Source organism: Botrytis deweyae, assembly GCF_014898535.1.
Source record: "Botrytis deweyae strain B1 chromosome Unknown BDEW_014, whole genome shotgun sequence".
NCBI lineage: Eukaryota > Fungi > Ascomycota > Leotiomycetes > Helotiales > Sclerotiniaceae > Botrytis > Botrytis deweyae.
The window spans coordinates 81,120-98,063 of record NW_024066221.1 but is presented as its reverse complement, the minus strand read 5'-3'; the positions used below and the strand labels follow the sequence as shown (position 1 = coordinate 98,063).

Genomic DNA, 16,944 nt, shown 5'->3' with positions numbered 1-16,944 from the left:
ATGCTTTCCACATTCTATACAGTTTGTGCGATTTTCGCCTTCTTTCAATGTGTATTCTCACATCAATTATACCCAAATGGTGTTGATCGGAAACTAAGCGTAAGTTCCCTTCTACTCTTCACATTCCTCCTTTTCACACGCCTGATCTAGTCCCTCACATCCACATAACTCCAAGCTAATACCCACAACTAGAGAACTACCATTTCCCGTCGAGAACTAGAACTAGCCAAGCGCGACGACGTTGATCCCTCACTACTCTACCCAACTTACAATCTCACCGTCCCAATTGATTATTTTCACAATGAATCTCGCTATGAACCTCACAGCAATGGAACCTTCCCACTCCGCTATTGGTTCGACGCCACCTATTATAAACCTGGCGGTCCAGTAATCGTTCTCCAATCAGGAGAAACAGATGCCGAAGGACGATTACCATTCTTACAGAAAGGTATATTACATCAATTGGCTGTTGCGACACATGGTATTGGTGTCGTGCTTGAACATCGTTATTATGGCCAAAGTATTCCAACCCCGGATTTCTCAACTGAGAATTTGAGATTCTTGACTACCGAACAGGCATTGATGGATGAGGTTTATTTTGCTAGGAACATTGTCTTTCCGGGATTGGAAGATCATAATTTGACTGCACCAAATGTGGCTTACATTGGGTATGGAGGTTCTTATGCTGGTGCCTTCAATGCTTTCTTGAGAAAGTTATATCCTGACACTTTCTGGGGTAGGTTATTTCCTTTCCTAAAGTTTAAAGAAAAAGGATAATGTGACTAACATGTGATTAGGAACAATCTCTTCCAGTGGTGTCGTTGAAGCTATCTACGATTATTGGGATTACTTTGAGCCTATCCGCGTATATGCCGATCAAAAATGTGTCAAGAATACCCAACTCATCACCAATTCTATGGATAACATTGTCATTGGTCAAGAAAACGATACCGCTCTAGTCCAAGAACTTAAATCCGTCTGGGGACTTCCAAATGTTACCTATTCCAATGATTTCATGTCGGTAGTCATGTACGGAATGTGGGAATGGCAAAGCAAAAATTGGGATCCAGAAGTTGAAGGAACACCATACTTCGATTACTATTGTGGCAACGTTACGAGTAAAAAGCTTCTTTGGCCAAGTTTGAATAGCTCTACAACGGAAGTTCAGAAGTTGCTCACAAAGGGTGGTTATGGTTCTCAACTCAACAGCTTGACAATTCCATATTTGAATTGGATTGGTTGGTTAAGTGGTAAGAAACTTCGCCCCAAATCTTGTTCGTATCACCTGCACATACTAACTAACTCCCAGATTATACTGCCACCAATTTCGGTGATTGTTCCCCAAACCAAGATTCTTGCTACTCGACCCACAACTCTACTTACTACGCGCAAGACGACGCGTCCCAAGACTGGCGTCTGTGGCCCTACCAATACTGTACCGAATGGGGATACCTCCAAAACGGTGCTTCTGTCCCCGCAAATCAACTCCCTCTCCTCTCCCGCACAATTGATCTTCCCTACCTTTCCATCATCTGTGCTGAATCCTTCAACATTACAACTCCCCCAGCTGTCGAAAATATAAACAAATACGGTGGATTCAATCTCACTTACCCAAGACTAGCATATATAGATGGCGAACAAGATGTTTGGCGTCCGGCTACTCCTCACGCTTCACCTTTCAATACTACGGCACAGAATCGGACCTCTACTATTGAGCAACCTTTCATTTTGATTGAAGGAGCAGTACATCATTGGGACGAAAATGGACTTTTTGCAAATGAGACTACCAAGAGCCTTCCTTCGAAGACAATTAAGAAAGTACAGAGCCAGGAGATTACATTCGTGAAGAAGTGGATGGAGGAATGGAAGAGAGATTGCCACAGAAAGGAGAGAGTGCTTGCCTGAGTTTGAGGGCATTTGGTACTTGTATATGATCTTGTGCATACATTCTCGCATGAACAAAACTATGACGGCGAGCGAGTAATTAGGCAAATAACATAAATTTTGACTTTGCAGACTCATGCGTAATCTACCATTTTATGAGTGATTAATCTATCGATGCTTCCACAGCGCCCATTCCTTTCTCTAGAGAGTTCTAGGCGGGCAGATAACTATCCACAATAAAGTAATCTTACTAGGTAGGTACTCCCCCAATCCCAAACTCCCCTTCTCTAACCCATCACAACATCCCACACAACCTATTAATTGCAGCCGGAGTACCTGCATATTTACTCATCTACCTCTCTCCCTCTCCCTTTCTACATCATCCCCAAAGTCCAAAGTCCAAAGTCCGAAGTCCGAAGTCCGAAATCAAGACGAAGAGTATTCCTCATTCCTCATTCCTCATTTCTCATTCCTCATTCCTCATTCCTCATTTCTTCTTTTCCTTTTCTTTTCCTTCACAACTTCACAACTTCATCACATTCAATAATCCCGATTAAGGTTACCTTTTCACAATTCATAATTCTTCTATCTTCTATTTTCTATTTTCTATTTTCTATCTTCTGTCTTCTATAACCTTATATTATACTATACTATTATCTACCTCTCTCCACCTCTCTTCACCACTCTGCGCCTCAAACTTGATATGTATGCTACTTACTTCTTAATGTGGGAGGAGTGTGATACTATTAATTATCATTACCATTACCATTACCATTAATACTACGGGTTTTGGGATTATGGGTTATGGATAATCCATCACGATGTATTGAAAGATGGATAGAGAGGTGAAGATTGGGAGGGGAAGGAAAATGTGAAGGGAGAAATGGGTTACAGAGGATAGGGTGGTGAGAAAGGATAAAAACACATTTCATTGGTTGAAGAATTCGAAAGAACATGGATATCTAAGGGCAGAGAGGCGTGTAATTTGTTTCTCAAAACTTTCTCAGTGTGACTTCCGATCAACAATTCCAAGCGATGTGAATGCGGGTTAAATTGGGTCTTTGAAATCATTCAGACTGAAAGAACATTGGAAAGTGACGGTGATTTATGTCTCACAGATTTCTCAATAGTAGGGAAGATTTATAATGTGTTTGATGAAACTGTTTGTTGGGCTGGGCAAATGCAAAGATTTAGCTAAGCATGCTCTGTAAATGGTGATCAGATAGATATCTCTCGACTTTTAAAGGGTTCAGAATACACAATCCCTCAGATACTCTGATCCCTTGCGACGACTGAACTCATTGTCATTACCCTCTTCAAGCAAGGAGAAAAATGAGTAATGGAGCACACGAAATTCTTATACTGACTCCCATCAACCTAGAAGCAAAAAGGCTATATCTTATAGTGTTGTAATTAGTATTTTCCGTATTTCAGTTACACCCTACTTTAATGGTACATATTGATATTTATGATAATATTTTAATAATTATTATTGAATTATATATTACTGAAAGTATTCCATATTTCAATAATATTGAATATTACTAATAATATACCGAAATATGGGAATTTATATATTTCTATTCAAATATTATATATTTTGAATGATCTCTTTCCTTATTAGATTTAAAGTCAATCAAAATATATAAATTCCTATATTTTAGTATATCTTCAATATAGCTCTGTTTGTATGATACGTATGGACGTGGATATGATTGGTTATTATATATACTAGTGTGTGTATTATACTCTTTATATCAGTCACAGAAATACTATCGTATACTAATTACAACACTGATGTCTTAACACCAGTGCTGCTCTTCATATCTGTCTCTCATCAAATTTAATCGAAATTTTTAAGTTTATTCGAGTAAAAGGGAGCCCAATAACCAGAGGAAACAGATTTTTTGAGTTGGCGATAAAGAGCAGATGTGAAGCCCTCCACTTCAGCCTCCTGCTTTTCGAAATTGATCACGAAAAAGTTTGGAGATTTTTCCAAAGTATCCCCTTGGAATGACAGTGCGGCGTCGGCCATCAGTGCTCGTAAGCAATTGCCATCTTCTGTGAGTGAGAAAACAACTTCTATGAAGCTAGGTTCAAAAGCCGATGCACCACCCTCTATCAAGGCCGGTCGAAGAGCGTCGTATACCAAAGTACTTATATCTCCAAGGTCGTACTTATCCGCGTACTTTAAGAAGGAAATGCAATGTTCAGCTGCATGTCGCCTATGCTTCAAGATGGAGAGTTTGTCGCCGACACCGTGATGGAAAACGTACTCTATCAGAACTTCGAAATCTTTCACAGTATCTTCTGGCAATTCCATTGTTTGTGTCTGACCTTCTATGAAGTTTCCATTGAAGGATCTATCGAAGACCGGAGAATAGTATGCGAGGAGATCTTTTGGTAGCTCAAATGATTTCTTCTCAGGACCAACAACTATGTTAACTTTTGGGCTCACCACCATCCTATTTGTACATACTTCATTAGTATCTGGAGTCATCGCCGCATGTGTGAAGAGTACTTACTTGATGTATAACTCAACTGTAGGTCTCTGTCGGGAGCTGGGTACATTCACTCTTGAATCACCGATGTTTACGGCGTAAGAATTGCAACTCTCAATTCTCTCGCCAGATGTGTCCGAGGTGGCAATACAATTATCACTCAAATCTGAAAAGAACTCCGAGTCCCTTGAGCGTATCGTTGACGGAGTACCTGTAGTTGCGACGTGTAGATGATTTTTTCGAGGAGTTACTGCCCAAATATCGTCGGACATATCTGGTGAAGCTTTACGCTTGACTCCAGAAGTAGTCGCAGACGTTGTGGCTGAGGAAGAGGACGACGCAATCATGCTACAAGATCCACGGGGCACATGTACAGGTCTTAGATCAACTGTGCCATCAGTAGCTTCCTGCTCAATTTCAGAAGAAGCTTCAGACTTCATGGCTGCTGATTTTATGACTAACATCCGGTCAGCAGCAAACCTTGAAAATGAAGCCGAACAAAGAGCGACAAATAGCCTGACGAATGTCGAGGACCCAAAAATAATCAAAGTCTCCAAGCACAAATGCTTACCTACTAAAGATCCGAAAAAGTAAGATGATGTCAATATAGAAGACGCTTTACGTTTTGGCGAAATCAGCCGAGAAGATTGAATGGCACCAGAATCGATAAATGTAAAGAAGAATATTCAATCGGAGAAGATAGAGTGATGACAAAGTAAAACTGTCGAGTCCTGAGTAAATGAAAGAAGATCAAGTGAGAATAATTCTCGTCTCTTAGAAGAAAAATATGATTAAAATACACGAAATCCAGATGAAAACACACGAGATAACTGACAAAATCGATGAAATGAAGATATACTCTCCCACTCAGAGATGACAATCCGAGTATGATTGAGAAAAGAAAGTAGAAGAAGAAAAATCAGACGAGAAGTAAAGGTGAAAGGGAAATCTCGCTAGTGAAATGCGAGCAATTGGAAAGTGCCAAAATGGGAAAGAGCAAGCACATCGACCACTTGATTGGAGATGACACGTGCGGTCAAGTGATCGTGAGGTTTGGAAAGAGTTTGAAAGGTTTTGAGCGATGCATTGGAATAGAGAATGCGGTTTTGGTAAGAGTATGTATGATATTGGTTATTCATCTGTGATATTTTGGTTGATTAGGAGCATTTCGTGGTTGTTTTTCTATTTCTAAGGGCTGGTTGATAATACGAGATGGGATGGGATGAGATAACAGGAGATGGTGAACGATCAATGTGAAGGAGATTTACCTCAAATAAGATTGGCTTTTCTCGTAACGAGACCACGATATCTGGGTACTCAACTTCTAGCCATCTTCAATATAGGTACCTAGTAGGTATTCATATCCACATTCAAAATCATTTCCTAGGTAGATAAGCAATAGGGTAAGAATTTCATCCCTGAAATTAACCAAGATACCAGAATGTTCGAAAGCAACGGATAATATAAAATACATTCCCCCCTCCCTCCTATGGGCTCTCTTTTCAACCTGCCACCCATCAGCTCGTAACAGCTACGACCAAAGCTAGTACACCTATCAAGAGAACATCCAAGTCCAAGCTGTTAACGGTTGCAGCAGAATCTGCAGCAGCCGTGCAATTGAACGGCGCAGAACAAGCTTTAATTTGCTGATGATGAGCATCCCATCCGGTACTATAGCAAAGAAAGTCATCTTTGGTGCCCGTGTGGCTCGAATATTTAAACGTAATGAATTTTCCCGCCCCCATTTCCGATTCTCTAATAGTGACCATCTCCGGAAGAGTCGAATGAATCGCAATATCTTTATCATTTTGAATAACGTCATCTTGGCGTCCTATCTCATTGCATTTCGAGTCGTAGATAATTAAACTGGATCTTTGATTTCTAGTCTTTCCGATGGACACAGGAACAGCCATGAGGTTTGTGAGGGTACACTGACCGGTGGTCATGGAGGTCGTATTGCAGGTCTGGGGCTGGATGGGTAGATCTTGTGAGACGTCTGGCCATTTGTGGTTTTCTCCTTTGCGAGGATAGTTTGTAGCGAGGGCGAGAGGTGGAAATATGCTGGATATCGTCAAGAGGATGATAAAGGGGGAAAATATGCGGGCCGGGCGAGGTTTGAACTGCATTTTCTAACGATGGTGTTAGCCTAGAGATCATTACATACGGAACGCCAAAGACCTACGATTAAATGGGGAATTTAGGCGCGTACGTGTAGAATGCTACTTTGTTAAGTAGTTGGCGTTCTGTGGGAGATGACAGTATCAGCAAAGATGTTTTGAGTATTGTGTTTGAGATTTTTGAGATTATTCAAGACTTACGCTTTGATATGAATGTGTTTATGTGTGATAAATGAGTATGCAATGACCGAATATCAACGACCAAGTAGTCTGCACTGGCGAAGGTCAATATAATTCGGCCCATTTAGTGACTCACCCCTCAAAAAATGTCACAGCTGATTTGAATGACACGACAAACTTAGAATTCACTTCTGAATCTAAAAATAGAGAAAAATGATCAACGAGGCAAACATATGTACTATTATCTTTCAAATTTCGCTGCAAGTAACTACAACAACAAATATCAAAGAAGGCCTGGGGATTCATAAAGGCCCTTCTCTTTGCAAATCGTAAAGGCTCTTATCGAACCAGCCATTTCAATCACTCCATCACTCCAACAAATTCAACATCCCACTCAGTATCTGAGGGAATTTAACCAGTGCATCCACCGAGTCTGACGGATCCAGCATACATCTCGTAGGTATCGGCGTTGTTGGCAGCGTGAGCAGCAGACAAAGCCTTAGCAGCGGTTGGTCCATAAGCCCAATCCTCGGTACCGTACAAGTGAGTCATCTCGTGCAAGATGCTTCCGGCACGGTCATAATCGAAATCCGCGCAAGTAGTTGAGTACTCAGGAAAGCCATAGAATCCATTGTTTGGGCAAGGAACAATGACGTTGGCGCTGGGAACTGTGTAGAGCAAGGCACTTCCGTCAGAGCAATCTCCGTAGGTGTCTGTGCAAGAGATCTTTGGGCCTGTGGTTTGAACGTTCTTGACATCATTGTAGATGGCACGAACGGCGCTCTCCTCGGAGGTAGACTTGAACCAGGTGGTAAAGTAATCGGCGCCAGTACCAGCGGCAGTGTAAGCATTGGTAGCCAATGTGATGGCATCAGCGACTGAAGTCTTAAGGCCGCTGGTTTGAGAGGTGCTGCAACTGCTGTAGGTAATGGCACGCTTTGAGATACGTGAGTGGAATGGCTCATCTCTGCTGACAAGATCACTTGGAGGAAAAGTTAGCAACCACTATCGGCTTCGGGCGGTGATGGTACTTACGATGCAACCTTGCTTTGATCAGGGGTAATAGTCACAGTGTTGGAGGTGACAGCGTCGCAAAGAGTAGTTTGGCTCAAAGCAGATGGAGCACGTTCTCCAATGACATATCTGAAACCTTGGATAGCGGTAACATCAACAGTCTCAAGACCTTCAAGATTGTAGGTCTTGGCTACGTTGAGAGAAGCTGTGACAGTCTCGCCAGGTTGAAGAGTTTGGAACATTTCAGGAGCAAGGCCGGTACGCTTATAGTTGACATAAGTTCCCTTGAATTCAAGATCCTTATCAGCTGTAGACAGTCAGTTTCAATTCCAAGGGAGATTGCCATTCTAATTCAGGAGCTGAACATACCTGTAGCAGCTACGACGTCCAAAGTAGCGTGTTCACTCAAGACGGTGTTACCCTTGAAGAGAGTGAGGGTCTCGGCACCAGTGTTGGTGATTGCGACTTGAGCAACATGATCGGCAGTGCCAGCAATCTCAACTGAGAGAGGGCAACTGGTAGCAGCCATAGCTGCACCAGCGAGAGCGGCGACTGGGAGAATCTTGGAAATCATGTTGAGATCTTTGGAGTATTGATCTGAATTAAGACTTGACTGGGAGGATGTTCTTTCAATGGAGAGCGAAAGTGCAGGACTATAAGTACTGATTCCCTCTCCATTGTCAAATGATAACAATCTGCCAGATGAGGCAGGTAAGTTTAAAACCCTCCCATTTCATAAACTGTAATATCTTGATCACCAGGTTCTTCACGATGCAAACTGACCTACGACCGGCAATGTCTTCACGTGTGTCCACGTCGACCAGCCTCATCCAATTGATATGAGCGACGAAGAGGGTCAAAGCTAAGACGGTTTAATGCACAAAGTCGCATTATCATCTCTTGGCTGCAAAGATCCTTCCCATATATAGCAACTCGATCTAATCAAGATATCACTGGTACACGGACTGTCCAATGTGTCTTGTTGATTTGTTATAGATATCTAGAACCTTTCTTGAAGAAAAAAGCAACGAGCGCTGTGAGTGGCTGGACGAGACATTTGCCGAGGTGGTGTAATGTCGGATAAGCTTCTTCGCTAACCTACATCAGGAAGGGGAATGTCTTAAGGGACCTTGGCGAAATGTGCCAATGCTGGATAAGCATCGTATTTATACTGGGACCAAGTGCCAAGTAATTGCTTGAACATTTGGCGGAGGATTTTGCTTACATAGGAAGGTGAAGGTGGCGCTTTTGCCAATATGCGCCAATGATATCCCCATGATGAACTACATTCAAGTGCCGGAAGCTAGGCATATGTCGCAATACCTTATCTCGCAATTTCATGTGATCCGTAGAGGACGTTCGAAAACGGCAGCTCGGGGATGGTGGATCCTCGTTCGTGTCTATCCTTCATCGGCGTTGATGGACCCACGAAGAACTCAAACGTATATTGCGCGAATGGCGGCGATGTCCTAGGAAAAGTTTCCTTTTGATATGATTATTTCGTTGACACATGGAATCAAGTGTATCTTGTAGTCCGATAACGGTGTGGCTTCGCACGTCTTTCTTCTTGTGAGTTCTTCCTCTACAGAAGAGGGAATTCAATCGTGGAATACTGTGGACAGTATTGTTTGTGCATTGCTAGGTGATAGCAATCGATGGTGTAGAGGGAAAGGGAATAATTCATTGCGATTGATTGCTCAAGACCTACGGCTGCTCAATGTGAACGATAGCTTCTCTCCTTTAGAATTCCGATAACTCATCAAAAAATCAATATTCTTCGTCGGAATCCCAATTTGATTGTCGAAAGTTGATCTTGGGTTAGAGTTCTGAGGGGTTTTTGGTAGGTATGCAACGCATCTTCGTCCCACCACCAGCGAGTTCCCGATGACTAAGCAACCGAGGCACCATCTTGAAAACGTGGAGCAAGGTCATTTGTCCAATGCATATCAGCTTGCTCACATAAATGCCATGGTCACTTTTATTTCTATTCAACTGGCTTTTATGATTTACGTTTATCACAATGAAGCTTTTATCACTAATTGTAACTCACACGTTACTGATCTCAAAAGATGTCTACGGAAGGGTTTGTAATTTAGATGGCTTTTGAACGGTATCGAGAAATTCTGGCTATTTACAAGACGAGCTTCAATGTTGACGCTAGCTCTCACAGGCTGGCTTATTGAGTAGATGATTGTTGTTGCATATATCGTACTTCTCTACAGGGTTTCCAACGATGTGGATGCCGAAAACAAAAACGCACAAATTTTGCGGCGCGAGTAGTGTTTGGTGAGCCTTCCAAAAGTACTCAACAGGTCTACGCATACTTACGCCTCATGTCCTTTGCTTCAATATTGAGTTTCGTCTTGGTACTTCTATTTAGAAGAGATGACCAGAGTCATTCTCGTCTCGATATCAAAGCACGTTACCTCTCAAGAGTTTGAGTGCGTAGAATGTTCGAAATCTACTCGCGGGGCTTTTTCAGGTACTATTTGCAGATCTGGTAGGAACGCTTGCAAACCTCGTGAAGGAGTGATATGCTCTGTTGTTTTCGACGGTTTCTAGTTGTTCAATTAAAGTTTTTTCACATGTCTCAGCAATTGTTATTTCGACCTATTATTTTATGGTGACCCAAAAATTTATATCACAAAGGTCGTGAGCATCGAAATCTCCCTCGCTTTCAGTTATGCATATCTCTCGATGAAAAAGAGGTATCTCTGGTTCAGCTATCTCTATTGGAAATCCCTATTCGGCATCTTTCGACCATCTCGATTTCGATGATAACAGAATTATTGTCAGTGAAGCCTTTAGTTCGGGTCTTTGCATTGCGTTCAAAACGAAAAGATAATCACTAATATTAAGCTATCTCCTCCCCCTTCAACCGTCTTGGAATCTGCAAACTGTCAATCGAAAACGGCCTTTGCGCCATTCAAAATTTGCAACACGCATTTTCACGGGGCTTCTGGAGTGTTTCTGCCCCATAATCGAAATTTGGTCTCGAAATGGGATGGCAATTTGTTCCTGGTGCAAATATGGTTCTGAATGGGATCACATCAAGAAACATTCAAGGAACTGATATCGGAGAGATCGGTTCAATTGAGTCTTGAAATGAGTTCCGTCTTCAATCTGTGCCATGCATCGAATTGTCTCTTCACAGCTGTCGATTAAACAAGACTATGAAAGCTCTGGAAAATACCAGCAGACCCCGAAGTTACAATCAGTGTCTCAGATCTAATCAATAGATGTAGATTTGCACATCTGAAGCTATGTATTTGACATTACGATGATCAAGCTAGTGAAGAAACCCGCCTGACATTCTTTGACCTCTCGGCTCCCTCGCCAGATCATGTGTTGTGTCCGCTGTCCTGTGATTGATCTAGCCACTAGCAGACTTCCTTCAATTTACTAGTTTTGTGGGTCTTTGTGGTACCGGATGGTGAAGGGAAGTTTTTTTTGGATGAACAATTGATTTTGCATGGCGTTACGAGCGAGACCCAATTTTTGTCAGTCTAGATTTCTAGGTTATTTTTCTCCAAGATAATTCTGTCGGCGCTTATTTCTCGATGAATTATCGGACCTTTAACGAAATAGAGGAATTGAGTGTTGTGTATTTTGCGCTAAAGATACTGACGTATTCTCTGAATCAAAGAAGATTTGTATCATGATTACTTTTTTGCAGATTCTGTGTAAAAAGCATGTTAGACATCCAAACAGAGCCCTATGATGCTTTGATCATTGAGATCAGCATCCTGTTTCTCCCAGGCCTCCCTAAGTTCAAAGCTCATAGCCGCAAGACAAAGTGGAGAATGAATCGGCAATGACGATCCGTAACATTTTGCCGAACGCAAGAGACCATAATACATCACTATCACAATACTACTGTGCATATAACCAACCCAAAGTATATTTCATCCTGCCATTGGCGGCTAATGAACCATACATTACAAGGCTGATATTCGCGCTAGCATTCCGTATATGGACATATGAACCCGACAGTTTGGCTCTGGCCATGGGTCCTTATTACTTCCAACTGTTGCCAAATGGTAGTACAGTCATTGATATCAAATCAATGGAGATGAAATATTTCAATATGAAACGAGTAGTTCTCGAGAATTATTACATTATTGCGCCTCTCCTGCTCGGTCAGAAAAGTATTGTCTTCTTCCAACATCAACTTCTTTCGTTTCTTTCAAGACCTCCACGCAACTTCATCCATTTTTGAGCCTCTGATAGACAAGATGCATATTCCTAAACTCTTGGAATTCTCCACTTACCTCGGTCTGAGTTATGGTGCTTGCGATACAAACGTCACAATATCAGGGCTAGGAAGAGCTGCCGATGGACAGCCGGCTCTCGATCGCCCGATCGGTCTCTTTTCTTTTGGAGGATCAAAATGCTGTTAGTTTCACTACTTCTTCCATTTTCAGAAACCCAATTCTAATAAGAATATACAGCGCCAGAAACCACAGTTCAGAGTTCGTCATCACTATCAAAACACTTTTCCAGACTCCAACTAATCCCCAACTAGCTCAAGACATCACATATAGCCACATCAGCATCCGCAGTTCTTCAAGATCAGACTGGTACAGCTACTATGGATTCCCAACTTTTGACTTATCCGCACACTGCGATATTCAAAGCTCGGGCGTTCCTCTGCGAGAGTTTGTCCAGACAGGACATTTCACATGGACATTAATCCCCGAGCAAAAAATCACAAACATTGTGTGCGAAACTACTCCTCATACCATGGTCAACTTCATCGGACGCGAGAAAGATGGAACACAAGTTTTCCGCACGGAAAAAGTGGTTGGAAATTCAGAGCTGGGATTCAGATTTGGTAAGCTTGCCTTTTTCTTCTTTATGAACTTTGACTGCCATTAAGATAGTTTCGAACTAATCAGTAAAACAGACTCAGAGTCTCCAACCACAATCCATCAACTCGAGTCTACCTACCCCTACTTCAGCTCCTGCAAAGTTTCAAACGGAAAGAATAAATTCTCGTTCACGAAAACCGATCGTGGAATTTATACCATTCATCCCCCACAATCTAAGCTCAAGATTTTGTGTCCGGATTTGGCTTCGTATCCGTGGAAAGGAACGTCGATGCCAAAATTGTATGTTCAGGGTTCGTGATGGTCATGGAATCTGGGGATCATGTGGAGTTTGGTTTGGTTTGGATGAGATATACATATCACTGTGTGGTTATAAAATATTTATGTACTGGATGTATTTTTAGGGTAAATATGAGATGGATGAGATGATGAAGATATCAACTCTCTCGCTATTCAAATAGTTAAAATCTGTAGATTCAGATAATAATGCACAAAGTTTCAATCTAAACTTCCTTTCTCTTCTTCCATCTAGCTCCTCATCCCACTTCCCTTCTCCTTCCAGCACCTCATCATATCCTCCTCCTCAAAACAATCCAACAAATCTCACAAAAAATATTCACCCACGCCGCACTCCCCCAATTTATCCAGCCGGACCTGCATATACCCGCCAAACCAAAAAATCCACACAGTCTCGCGACCGACAGAAAAAACCGAACACCAAAAATCTTCACCTCAATCAAAATTTGATATATAAACAACAACTCAATATAATCTTTTCAAATCTTTAATAATATTTATTTATTAACTTATAATCTCTATAAATTAATTCAAAAAGATTTAAAATATAAAATTAAATTATTATTAAGTTTTGAAAAAAAATCATTTTCAAATTTTCGTTTATTTTGCGGGATTGGTGTTCGGTTTTTTCTGTCAGTCGCGAGACAGTCAGGGTACATATGCACTCCAAGTACCTATGTATCACCATACGGTTACATCGGCAATTCGAGTTAACAACCGGCGTGCACTGATATCCAATCATCACATGGGTGATAAAAGAGGATTGGGGTCCGGGGAGGGGTACCTGGCACTAACTGTTAGTTGCCGAGGATGTAGTCAGGGGTATGGTAAGGATTTTTGGGGTGAGATTTTTCTGTGTCTTGCATTGTGTGTGTATTTCATGGATGTTTTGTGTTACGGTCACAGGCTCAAGAGTTGGTTCGTATCATCCTTCTGTGGTCATAAGAGAGAAATATAAGGGAAGTTGTGCTTGTTTACAATACTGAATGGTCATAGATGGAGGGGTCTTCCGGAGTATAATGGATTGAGCATGTGATCAACGTCACTTACTCGACGCAACGTACAGTGTACTCATTGCATATCGCAGGTGGAGAATTCTCATGGCCATGAGGATGTTAGTATGGGGTTTTTCAAACATCTTTTTGGACTGGTGTAACAAGATTATTTCAATCACAATTTAAACCTTGTTCTAATTTTCATCACCTATGAGTCTCGGCTGACACAGAATAATCACTGGATCCAGATATAGCCGCGCCTCCCGCCTCTAAGACGCTTTTAATTTGCTGCCTCTGCAGTGCACTGTGCCGCATTAACCATTCCATCTCATAGCCACGTACTCGGTTTTCTACGTGTTCAGTCGTAGACCTCAGGTCTGGTATCGCTCTGCTATTATTCATGTAATCACAAGTTCAATTATCACAGAATGATAGACGGAATATTTAAAATTCGTATCCATTGCGTCAAGTATCGTATTATCTACGGCGACGAGAAGAGGAAGCTACCTAAGCTACAAACCAAAGCAAGCAGTTACATAAAATCCGCCTGTATCCAGCCATCAAGGCATATGTATCTACTCTGAGAGGCCAGTGATAGAAGCTGTATTTCCAGAGAAACTGCACCCTTCCCACCAAATCTCCGATTTTCCAAGTAAGCTTTTAATATGATGTTGTGGATAAAACTCGTAAAGACATTTGCATTTCATGACCCCAACTCCTCGCTATACTTTTGCTCTCCATTTCACTCCTCGCAAGTAAAAATAAATCTGTTGGCGCCACATATCTTTGCCAATCGTGAAACATAACTACCGAGCAAGTTGATCACTACTCGCCTCACATTCTTCGAATTCTAACTCCCACTTATCGACTTCCTTGAACTTCCTCGCAGCTTTCTTCAATTCTTTTCCTACCCTTTTCTCCAATTCAGAGCTATTCTCACTTCGAGGCTCTTCTGCTGGCCTTTCGTCTTGGGCAGGTGCCAAACTGTCATCTGGATCGATTTCATTTTCTTTATCAGATGCTGCCGGTGCTGGCTTTCTTCCGTAAGTTCTCTTCCCTTTACCTTTAGCAGCAGCCTTAGCTTTTTGTGTAAGTTTTGAAGACGTAGCAGATGCTCCAATGGTAGGGCGAGCAGAAGCTTGACGACGGGCAGTTGGGGCGACTGTTATGGTCAATTCGTCATCATGCTCGCCAAGACCAGTAGTGTCCACCTCACTGTCAGAGGAGTCTACGTCCAGAGCGGATCGATGACGCTGACGGCGTCTTGGAAGTAGGGCTTGTAGGGCTGCAGTAGATAAAGTTGCAGGTTGAGGTGCAGCTTTACGCGGAGGCCGTGTGGAGCGTGTAGGTATATCGGGTGAATGTGTGAGTGATGGCGGGGAAGATATAGGAGAGGAGCGCATTTCTGAATTTGAGACACGCGGTGGAGTTCGTGGATTTATTATGCGTCGAGGTCGAGTAACTGCCTGACGCGTATTCAAAGTAGGTTGAGGAGGCGGCGGAGGCGATGGTAAAGATTGAGCGGGCGAAAGAGAGGAACTTCCAGCACGTGGAGGTGCCATAGTTTCACTCATAGGCTCGGGCGTCGCAATACGTTCTATTGATGATAATGGCGAATCCTGAGGCGAAGGCTCTTTTTCTAATTCTGGTAGCTCGTCCTCCTCGTCGTCTTCATCACTATCTATCGGCGCGGTCGCAGGGATTGTGTCTTCGGGATCTGAATCGTTTTTAAGTAATTTAGAAGGGCTCTGCTGCGTCTGCGTAGCGCCTTGTGAACGTGGAACCTGTACACTAGACAGTTTTCGCTTTCTTGAACTCGACGATGAAGGCACAGCTCTTCCCTTGGCAAAATTTAAAGGTGTTGATTCGTCTTCGGGCGCAAAGCCATCGGAATCAGAATCGGAATCGAATGTAGGTCTTGCTTGTTCTGGTTTCCGCGCGGTTCCCAAAATACTAGGTTCTCGAGCTCTTCTTTTGAAATTGCCAAGTCGCAATACAGATCCGATTTCTGGCCTGTCTCCACCCACACTACTTGGTCTCCTAGATCCAGCGCGTCCTCTAAATGTTCCCATTCCCAGCCCAGATGTGTTCCTCTTGCCAACACTTGTAAGACCGTTCTCTTCTGCCAAGTCCGAGTCTACACTGCTTGATCGAGCTCGTGTTGTTTGTTGTCCTAAAATACTTGGTTCGCGCGCCCTCCGTCGAAAATTACCAATCGCAAGTACAGAATTGTCCATAGCAGATGTACGTCGACCTCTTCTCCCAGCTTCAATTTCTGGACTACTAGATATCCGCGTATCATCATCTGATTCTAATTCTGGCGCATTCTTTGGCTTTGTAGTATTGGCAGCTTCCTTAGACTCTGTATTCTCGATGTTGCGCGATGCATTGCGACCACTGCTTCGTGTTGCAACAGACTTTCCTTTTGCCAACTTTGTCGCACTCGTAGATTTCTCAAGCTCTCCATCACTAACATCATATAGATCGTTGAAAGGACGCGCCGTTGGAGCTGCCGCTGGTAAAGATTCCGATTCGACTAGTTCTGCTGATTCTATGACGCGCGGGGCAGGCGCAGTTGCAGGAGGACGAGTGACTTTTGTGCGTTTTGGGCGTGGCATTTCGACAGGTTATTAAGGGATTACTTATTACTGAAATTGAATATTCCAACCTGTAGAAGGCCGTTTATTGAATTTCGTGAAACTTTTCGTGGTGGTATCAGATATTGTGGTGGTAGATGGTTGAGCGCGTCGCGTCTCCACCTCTCTAGTTTATTAGTTTGTTTATCTTTAGCGACGAACAAAGCAGCTAATTATTGAGATCTACACTACATCATAGCTTTATTAACTCGCCAAGTAGAACATCAGCATCAGAATTCAGTACAACTCATTATGTACCAGAACAACTAACCCGAATGCCATTTTTGCAATTGGCGATCAAGTTTTTTTTAATCCTTACAAGTAGAGACGAGTTGCGCGATTTCACTATGCCTCTTATGCCTCACAATAGAGATGGGCCAGCGCCCGCTTACTTTCAAGAACTGTTTGAAATCTTTATAGAATTTATGTCGAAAGACTCGAGGCTCTTAAAGCAAGGGGAATAACTAGTTTTAGTTTCCCTGACGTCTACC

At 42.5% G+C, this 16,944-nt stretch overlaps 6 protein-coding genes across 6 annotated transcripts; 2 read left to right on the top strand and 4 right to left on the bottom strand.

Annotated features, from left to right (window-relative positions):
* Window positions 1–1,905, top strand: EAE98_006464 (uncharacterized protein; the record flags this gene model as incomplete). Its single annotated transcript, XM_038954087.1, has 4 exons — window positions 1–99; window positions 193–736; window positions 798–1,250; window positions 1,310–1,905. The coding sequence occupies 4 exons, from the start codon at window positions 1–3 to the stop codon at window positions 1,903–1,905; spliced, it is 1,692 nt and encodes a 563-aa protein (XP_038809332.1).
* A 1,822-nt stretch (window positions 1,906–3,727) lies between these two features.
* On the bottom strand, window positions 3,728–4,825 carry EAE98_006463 (uncharacterized protein; the record flags this gene model as incomplete). Its single annotated transcript, XM_038954086.1, has 2 exons — window positions 3,728–4,349; window positions 4,410–4,825. 2 exons carry the CDS (start codon window positions 4,823–4,825, stop codon window positions 3,728–3,730), a joined length of 1,038 nt encoding a protein of 345 aa, XP_038809331.1.
* A 1,077-nt stretch (window positions 4,826–5,902) lies between these two features.
* EAE98_006462 (uncharacterized protein) lies at window positions 5,903–6,511 on the bottom strand (the record flags this gene model as incomplete). The annotated part of the gene is made up of 1 exon (XM_038954085.1): window positions 5,903–6,511. One exon carries the CDS (start codon window positions 6,509–6,511, stop codon window positions 5,903–5,905), a length of 609 nt encoding a protein of 202 aa, XP_038809330.1.
* Window positions 6,512–6,902: 391 nt separating this feature from the next.
* EAE98_006461 (uncharacterized protein) lies at window positions 6,903–9,471 on the bottom strand. Its single transcript, XM_038954084.1, has 3 exons — window positions 8,066–9,471; window positions 7,718–8,003; window positions 6,903–7,664 (listed from the first exon to the last, which is right to left on the bottom strand). Exons 1-3 carry the CDS (start codon window positions 8,268–8,270, stop codon window positions 7,094–7,096), a joined length of 1,062 nt encoding a protein of 353 aa, XP_038809329.1. The 5' UTR covers window positions 8,271–9,471; the 3' UTR covers window positions 6,903–7,093.
* Window positions 9,472–11,931: 2,460 nt separating this feature from the next.
* EAE98_006460 (uncharacterized protein) lies at window positions 11,932–12,826 on the top strand (the record flags this gene model as incomplete). Its single annotated transcript, XM_038954083.1, has 4 exons — window positions 11,932–12,091; window positions 12,148–12,168; window positions 12,222–12,530; window positions 12,603–12,826. The coding sequence occupies 4 exons, from the start codon at window positions 11,932–11,934 to the stop codon at window positions 12,824–12,826; spliced, it is 714 nt and encodes a 237-aa protein (XP_038809328.1).
* Window positions 12,827–14,623: 1,797 nt separating this feature from the next.
* On the bottom strand, window positions 14,624–16,435 carry EAE98_006459 (uncharacterized protein; the record flags this gene model as incomplete). Its single annotated transcript, XM_038954082.1, has 1 exon — window positions 14,624–16,435. The coding sequence occupies one exon, from the start codon at window positions 16,433–16,435 to the stop codon at window positions 14,624–14,626; it is 1,812 nt and encodes a 603-aa protein (XP_038809327.1).
* Between the last annotated feature and the right edge of the window lie 509 nt (window positions 16,436–16,944).